This window comes from Peromyscus leucopus, chromosome 3 (genome assembly GCF_004664715.2).
Source record: "Peromyscus leucopus breed LL Stock chromosome 3, UCI_PerLeu_2.1, whole genome shotgun sequence".
NCBI lineage: Eukaryota > Metazoa > Chordata > Mammalia > Rodentia > Cricetidae > Peromyscus > Peromyscus leucopus.
In genome coordinates, this window is record NC_051065.1 from 155,314,907 (window position 1) to 155,323,918 (window position 9,012).

Here is a 9,012-nt window from a genome sequence, read left to right on the forward strand (position 1 = left end):
GGTGGCGCACACCTTTAATCCCAGCACTCGGGAGGCAGAGGCAGGTGGATCTCTGTGAATTCGAGACCAGCCTGGTCTACAGAGGGAGTTCCAGGACAGGCTCCAAAGCTACACAGAGAAACCCTGTCTTGAAAAACCAAAAACCAAAACCTTTAAATTTCATGTGTCTGAATGTTTTGCCTAGATGTATGTCTATATATCACATGTGTGCCTGGTGCCTTCAGAGGCCAGGAGAAGGCACTAGATCATCTGGAACTGGAATGAGAGACGGTTGTGAGCTGCCATACTGGTGCTGGGAGTTAGATCTAGGGCCTCTGGAAGAGAAGTCACTGCTCTTAACTGCTGAGCCATCTATCTGTCCATCACGCTGCTTTTTAAAATGCCCCAGTGATAACAAACACGGAGAGTGGGTGGGAGAGGGCGGTGGGGAGCAAGTCACCAGTCTCACTTCAAGCCCATACCCGCCACAACTAGAAGCTGTCCTCATCTGACAAGTTCCCAGAACGGAAGGAGAGCAGAGACCTTTGGGAACTTTCCACAGGCCCTGGCTCTGCCCATGAGCTGGGCCCTGGACCACTGGGAAGGGACAGAAGTCAGTGGGGGTGATCTTCAGTTTTTATCCATTACATTCTGTAAATTACTTGTCTGTCTTTAATATACGCGGCTTCACCCTATGGTGTTGGAATGTGGGTTTGTGGCTGGGCGTGTCTAGTTCTCAGCCTCACAGTCAAGGGTGGGAGGATGCTCAAGGTGTCACCAGTTTCCAGGTCTTACCTTTCCATACAGCTGCTCCATGTCCTCCACGCCCCTGACTACCACACTGTTGCTAATCATTTCAGCTCGGAATATTCGGAATTCCTTCCTGGGACCTTGGTCCTGACTGAAGGGGATGGGCAGTGGTGACTCGTAACTCTCATACACTCTTCTTTTCCTCTTCGGGGCACGGAAGACTGCCTCTGCCATTCTTCAAGGGTAACAGGCCTCTAGAGACAGAGGAGGAGGACCAGTCAGTAACCACAGACCAACAGAGCCAGCACACTTAGAACCAGGTTCATGTGGTCTCTGGGGGAAGGCAGAGTATCTCTAAAACAATGACCAAGAAGATGTGACAAGGACATGATGGCACAGATCCGTCACCAGGGGTGTCCCCGAGCCTGAGACCTCCAAGAAGCCAGTGCCATTATCTTCACTGAAGCTGGTAGCACCAAGGACTAGCCTCACACCCTGAGAATTCCTTAAAAGGACAAAGTGTGGTGATATTTTATTTGTGCTCTAACAAATAAAGCTTGCCTGGGGATCAAAGGAAAAAGCCAGCCACTATATTAAACATAGAGGTCAGGCAGTGATAGCACACGCCTTTAATCCCAGCATTCAGGAGGCAGAGATTCATCCGGATCTCTGTGAGTTCAAGGCCACACTGGGAACAGAGCCAGGCATGGTGGTACACGCCTTTAATCCCAACACTAGTTAACCACAGAGGTCTGGAGGTCTGTACAGATAGACAGGAAGTGGTAGAGCTGGGTGGAGAGAGGAAGTAAGATGGCAAGGCACAGAAAGGTATATAGACATGGGTATACAGGAAGTAACTCTCTCTGGAGGCTGAGGAGTTGGTAAGGTGAGGTTGGCTGTGGCTTGTCCTAATCCTTTGATCTCTCAGCTTTCACCCCAGTATCTGGCTCCGTTTTTTTTTTTTTTTTTTTTAAATTAATAAGACCGTTTAGCTGTTCATGTTATAACAAAGTACTTTTCTTTTCTTGATCTAGAGGAATTCAGAGCCTCCCAGGGACTGCTAATCAGAGGTACTGGGGATGTAAAGATAAAACCACGCAAGAATGTGTCCTCAGTAGAGTGAGTCAGGTGACATCTCCATCTTCCAAAGACTGACCTTAAGAGACATCATAAGCTCTGGGACAGTCAGTTCTCAGGTTTTCTGTTTTTTTTTTTTTTTTTTGTTTGTTTGTTTGTTTGCTTAATTGAGACAGGGTCTTGTTGTGTCCAAGTTGACCTTGAACTCACCACGTAGGTGAGGATGACCATGAACTCCTGGTCCACCTGCTTCTACTTCCCAAGTGCTGGGATCTGAGGTGTGAGTCACCATGCCTGGCTCCCACTTTTAAAAAGAAGTAACGGTCACTGTCACTTAAGGGCCAGTTATGTTCCACCAAATGCCAGTGGGTGTGTGCAGAGACGCTGAAGCCAGACTGGCTGTGCTGTGATATACTCTGTGTGCTAGCTTCTGTGGTGCACACACTGAAATCCGGAAGCTGCTGCCTCTTAGTTGTGAAACCTTGGGCTAAAGGTCCCCCCCCCCACCTCTCTGGGCTTTAGGTCATCTATAAAGGGGGCGAAAACCAGCCTCTCACAGCCAAGGCTCACACAGTGTGTTGTGGAATACTTGCTTAACTATGCAAAGATGTGTTGCATTTGTTTAGCTATGTAAAGATGTGCTGCTGTTTCACCTTGCCTGCCTGAGGCACCTGATTGGTCTAATAAAAAGCTGAAGAGCCAATGGCAAAGGAGGAGGTATAGGTGGAACTTCTGGGCAGGGAGAGTACACAGAGGGAGGAATTTAGGCTTAAGGAGAAAGAAAAGGAGATGCCAGGCAGACGCCAGGGGCCAGCCAGCCATGGAGGAAGAAGGAAAGTAGGATGTACAGAATGAAAAAAAGGTAAAAAGTCCTGATGCAAAATGTGGAGGAATAGAAACTTAAGTTAAAAGAGCTAGTGGGACAAGCCTAAGCTAAGGCTGAGCAATCATAATTAATAAGTCTCCATGTCTTTATTTGAAGCTGGTTGGCAACCCAAAGAAAATGTCAACTACAAGAGTGCTTGGAACAGATCACAGGGAGGTGGTGGCTCAGGCCTTTAATCCCAGCACTCGGGAGGCAGAGGCAGGCGGATCTCTGTGAGTTCAAGGCCAGCCTGGGCTACAGAGTGAGATCCAGGACAGGTACCAAAACTACTGAGAGAAACCCTGTCTCAAAAAAAAAAAAAAATCAAAACAACAACCTCCCCAAGCCCCAAAAAACAAACAAAAAAACCCCACCAAAAAACCAAGAGTGCTTGGAACAGGACCCGGCACTGCCCATACCCTGGGGATAACGGTTTTGAAGTGAGTGCCAGCAATGCCAATTCACAGCAAAGGCAACATTCAGGTCAGTGAGGCCTGAAAAGGGCCCTGTGAGCAACGGCTCTGGACAATCACAGGGCTATGGAGTCCAGAGCCCAGGCTCTCTCTGTGGGTCCTGCTCAGGCACAGGCTGCGTCTGTTCACTATGGACCAGGTCTGAGCAAGATGCCACATAGCTACCAACCAGGCAAGGAATTACCTAGAAGGAGTCAAGGAAGCTGAAGTCAAGACCTCTTTACTCGGTCAGGGTCTCACACTGACCTAAGGAGACAAAAACAAGTACGGACACACATGAAAGCACGTTGGATATATGTAACACAGGGCTGCTGCAGGTAACAGCTAACAACAGGAAGCATTGCTGGGCCACGGTCGATGCAAACGTGCACATTCCCACTGACAGACAGGTGCTGTCACTGGGCGGGCAGGGAATTTGAACCTGCGTCTGTCTAGGGTCAGAGTTAAACTGAGACGTTGCATGGGGCTGAAAGGTCCCTCACATAACCCCTCACAAAGGACAGAGTACCATGATCGGGGTGCCCTTGCCCTCGAACCAGCATCCATTAGGAGAGCTGGGCCTGAGGAGGTGGGTGGCTTTAACATTTCATGACCATTAAAAAGAAATGATGTGGCAGGAACACTGGCTGCTCTTTCAGAGGATTCAGGTTCCACCCTCAGCACTCACATGGCAGGCAGCTCATGCCCATCTGTAACTCCAGTCCCAAGGACCTAATGCCCTCTTCTGGCCTCTGTGGGCACTGCATGCATGTGGTGCACAGACAAGACATGCAGGCAGGCAAACACTGGCAAAATCATCATCATCATCATCATCATAATAATAATAATAATAATAATAGAAATGACAAGCCTTGGCTAAGATGTGATGACAGCTTCATGGAACTTCTCATGAAGCCAGGAACTTCAGTAAGAACAAGGAAACAGACCAAGTGAATGACAGACACCCATGCATGGGGATGGAGAGGTGCTCAGTAGTTAAAAGCACTGGATGCTCTTCCAGAAGACCTGGGTTCAATTCCCAGTACGCACATGGTAGCTTACACCCACCTGCAACTCCAGTTCCAGGGGATCAGATACATTCTTCTGGCCTCCTCAGGAAGCCCAACAAGTGTTGCATGCTACAGTGCACATACATACATGCAAACACATATATGTGCATGTATATGAAAGCAATCATCAGGATGTACCTTCTTAGAACTGAGCGTTCCAGACAGGAACAAACCAAATAAGTTAAGTACTTGGGCCTCTCAGTGAAACATATCTGAGCATTATCACGCATGACATGCATAATACTGAACAGCATTTTGACTACGGCTACTGCATGGTAAGGGAGCCAAGGGCTGTTCTCCTGAGAGCATTGTAACTAGATATGATGACTGTCGACCTGAGAGACGCTCCTGAAGAGGCAAACCTCTGGGCACGTCTACGTTGGATGAACCCAACCCCAAATGTGGATGGCACCATCCCATGGGCTCCGGTCTTAGAGCACAGAAAAAGGTGAGAGAGAGCCCAGGAGCCACACACTGCTTCCTGACTGTAGTTACGGTGTGAGCACCTGGTCTGCTCTTGCAAGTGGTGCAGAGAACATACACGCAGGCAAAATACTCACATGGATAAACTAAACATAGCTTAAAAAAAAGAGAAACGTTTCTTGTTGCCATGTCAACAGAACACCAATGTGAACGGGCAATGGAAATAAACCTGGAAACATGGTAAGCAGGTTCAGGGGTCCAGACACTGACTGGGTCATGTACACACACATGACACCGGAGAGCTGTCCTTATTTCATAAAGAAGCTGAAGTCAGCCACTTGCTCGAAGCTGTTACTAGGAAACATAAGAGGTAAGACCTGATGTGGTGGTACATGCCTGTAATCCTCAGACTAAGACAGGAGGATTGCTCTGAGTTCCAGGTACATGAACAAAGAGAGGAAGGAGGGGTGTGGGAGGCTGGATGCAATGGCTGTAACTTGCTTTTTTCTTGAGTGAACCCAAGGCCTGGCTCACTCAAAGGAAACGCTCTACTGAAGGAGCCACAATCCCAGCCCTGGCATTATTGTACAGGTGAGAAGTGACTCCGGGCAGAATGTGCCTGCAAAGATTGTTATTCTTCACTTCCCAAAGTACCACGAAGTGTATTTCTGTCCATCGAAAGCAAGGCCTGTCCTTTCTTCTTCTTCTGATGAGCTAGTCTAACTTTCATTTAAAAATTTTGGTGTTGCTATGTAGCTTTGGCTAGCTTCAAACTCCTATCTCTGCCTCTGCCTATCCCCCTTTAGATGCTCCAAAATGTCAGTCCAAGCACAAACAGTAAAAGAAGGGGTAGATCCATTTAATTTCCCAACGTTCTTGGACCAGGTGCCACACAAGTCTCCCTCATGGCAAAACTCACCCGTGGGTCTCTTATCGTTTATTTATTTCATTTAGTTTTTGAGACGGGGCCACACGTAGCCCAGGCTGGCTTCAAACTTAATACGTAGCGGAGGATGGCTTTAAACACAGGTTGGGATTACAGGCGGGCACCAAGCACGCTTGATCTGATCCGGTGCTGGGCGCAGAAACACGCTGCCCACTGAGCCCCACCCTCAGCCCACCCTCGTGGGCTGCTGCTCATCTTTAGAAAACACATTTGCCTCTATGTTCCTCACTGCCCAGCTCCCGGGCTGAGGTGCAGGGCTGAGGGCCAAGGCAGACCAGCTTGGCTTCGGGGCAGCCGGCCACTGTCAGCCCGAGCAGAGTGCTCGGCAGCCCGCAGGACGGTGTGCCCAAGGGCGCTTGAGTGACAGCCAGCCCCCACCCCACTCGCGCCCGAGGCCGCCACCACGCTGGGCACGCGGACACAGCATCCCGCCAGGCCTCCGGCTCCCAGCCTCCAGTCAGGCTTACCTTCCGCGATCACGCGTGCCCGCCGTTACCGGGACAACCTGGGGGCGGTGCTACAGCCGTCAAGCAGTGAAGCCGCAAAAACCAGTCGCACGCGCAGCCGCAGAACCGACACGCCGCTTCCTAGCGCGGCGCGCCTGCGCACAGGATCGCAGATGGTTCATTCCACCCCACCTCATGCAGAATCTAATGAGGATTCCTACAGGGTCATATATCCCGCCTTAATCCTCACGGCAATCTTAAAAATCCATTTTCCCTCTCTTGATGTTACATAAGTCTCACAGTATAGCTTTGGTTTACCTAGAACTCACTGTGTAGCCCAGTCTGGCCTTGAACTCACGGAGATGCACCTACCTCTTTTTCCCCAATGCTGGGATTAAAGATGCTCACCGCCTCACGGGTCTAACACAAGATCCATTTTTACCGACGAGATGTGAAGTGACCTGCCCCCAAAGAGTGCCCTTAACCTCCTCAGTATGACGTGAGATTTTATTCAGTAATGAACCCTGCATGCTACAATAATGACCTACCAGAGAAGATGTGCCCGCTGGTGCAATAATGGTGTGAAGGTTACAGAGGCAACCAACAGGAAAGAATCCATGCCTGGTACTGTAAACCTGATCAAAAGTCTGTGTCTCAGGAGGTCATAGGGCCTAAGGGGGGGGGGGGGAACCTGCTACTGCTGTCTTGTTACATGGAGATGTCAATCTACTTCTAAATATTTTGGTTATACCCACAGATTAGTGCTGCCCTGACCCATGGCCAGAGAAGTACCTCTCTGCAGTGGGTTAATGGTCAGAGTGCTGAGAAGTTACTGTCGCGTGATCAGCCTTAAATGGGATGTGTATATTAACTCTTGCCTGCCTAAAGCTGAAGAAAACATTGAAAAAGAAGGCGCGGAGGTGGGGTGGGGGGAGAGTGGCGGGGGCGGCAGAAAGAAGGTGAGAGCCAGAGGATGTGAGGAGCGCTGTGAAGTGCTGTCTTCTGGACGTGACAGAACCCATGGCATCCATGAACTCAGAGCAGCAGTGATTACTTACACACGACTTGGACATGATCAAGCCCTCGAGCTCAGTTAACATTCTAGCAGGCGGTACTAATTGGATCTGATGGATTATCGAAAAGATAAAGAGCAGGGGGTATGAAGAGGTGTGTGGGGGAGTAGGGGAATGGGAAAGGACAGTTGGGGTGGCTATAATCAAGATACACTGCGTACATGTATAAAACTGTCAAAGACTATACAGAAGATTACATATATATAACAAAGAGTACACACAGGCAGTAGAAAGATAATCTCTGCCAGGTGCGGTGGTGCACACCTTTAATCCTAGCACTTGGCAAGGAGAAGCAGCCAGATCTCTATGAATTCAAGGCCAGCCTGGTCTACTTAGCAAGTTCCAGGTCAGCCAAGACTAATATATATATATATATATATATATATATATATATATCCTGTCTTAATGTTTTTCTCCTCAGGCTGGGGTGTGACTTAGTGGTGGAGCACTTGCCTAGAATTTAGAGGCCTTGGGGTCCATTAAAGACAAAACAAACAACTTATTTCTCAAACTTCCAACCTTTTGCTTCTTGTTTCTTCCATACTTTTCACATCCCAACTTTGAATTCCTTGGTGAAGTATTTGAAAATAATCCCTACCCAGGCTTGGTGGTATGTATTTTTAGTCACAGTTACTAGGAAAGCTGAGGGGCTAACATCCTTTGAGGCTGTGAGTTCAAGGCCAGGCAAAGAACCATATGAAACAAGCAGTAGTGGCGCTCAACCTTGATCACATCATTCCTTGGGGCATTAGAGGCAGGCAGATCTCCTGAGTTGGAGGCCAGCCTGGTCCAGAGAGTGAGTTCCAGGACAACCAGGGCTACACTGAGAAACCCTGTCTTAAAAAACTAAACCAACCAACCAACCAACCAACCAACCAACAACAACCAGGGGGGCTGGAGAAGTGGCTGGGGTTAAGAGTGCTGGCTGCTCTTCCAGAGAATGTGGGTTCAATTTGCAGAACCTACATGGCAGCTCACAACCATCTGTAACTTCAGTTCCAGGGGACCTGATGCCCTCTTCTGGCTCCAGTCACACACGTGGTACACAGACATACACGTAGGCACAACACGCATATGCATAAAATAAGTAAATCTAAAAATAAAAAATAAGACAACAAGAACCTCAAACATCATGTAAAACCTCACCCATGATATTCCATTATTATACACATGTAACACAGACACACACTCTCCTATCGACTGTGTAGTTGATTCTATTTCTGGTAGTCATGGGTAGTCTATAGAGTTAGCAAATATTGACCTGTTCTTCCCGGGAGAACACAGGGCTGGCTTCTGCCAGCCTGTAATCACAGTCTTTTCATCCTGTGGTCACTGTTTCGTACTGTACTGTTCATTCGGTTTAAAGCCATCCTCTGTGTTATCTGCTGTTGATTCATTAACACTGAACTCAGGGCCAGCAGTGAAGTAACATGCATGCCAGGGTCTTATCTGAGCCGTATTTCCTTCAGCAAATTGCATTTCCTGGCTGAACAACACTGCGTCACCTCAGCACTCTGCTTGAGGCGTTTGAAACACTCCAATCACAAGTAAAAAACACAAGAGTGTAGAAATCGTGTGCACCTGGCTGACTCTGGGTGTGTGTGAATCTGGGAGGGACTGCAAAATTGAAGCCTTCATTTTGAGGTCACACACACACACACACACACACACACACACACACACACACACACTCCATTTCAGAATTCCAGAATAATGTTAGAAACAAACAGAAAACTGTCTAGATGTCACATAAGGGAACACACAAATAAAATGAAAGTAGCTAGCAATGCGATTCTTTTTGCAAAATGGGTGTGCCAAGACCGACAGCGAGCTAGCAAGCACATGGGGTCAGGAACGTCAGTTGATGACTGTGTGTTCCCCATTGGCTGCAGTCTGAGCTCTCAGACTTTTGCTATTGGTTAGTTTGGAAA

The 9,012-nt window shown here is 48.3% G+C and overlaps 1 protein-coding gene across 2 annotated transcripts in view; it reads right to left on the bottom strand.

The window, feature by feature from the left end:
* The window catches only part of Tsen2 (tRNA splicing endonuclease subunit 2), a 54,043-nt gene extending 47,943 nt beyond the window's left edge, over positions 1-6,100 (bottom strand). The window contains exons 1-3 of one of the 2 annotated variants that reach the window (XM_028863986.2): positions 6,030-6,071; positions 3,329-3,390; positions 775-983 (exon numbers count right to left, since the gene is read on the bottom strand). In XM_028863986.2, the coding sequence (XP_028719819.1) occupies positions 775-963 (189 nt within the window). In that variant the 5' untranslated portion in view covers positions 964-983; positions 3,329-3,390; positions 6,030-6,071. Of the gene's footprint in view, positions 1-774; positions 984-3,328; positions 3,391-6,029 lie in introns of both variants that reach the window. The other variant, XM_028863987.2, reaches the window with a different exon arrangement.
* Between the last annotated feature and the right edge of the window lie 2,912 nt (positions 6,101-9,012).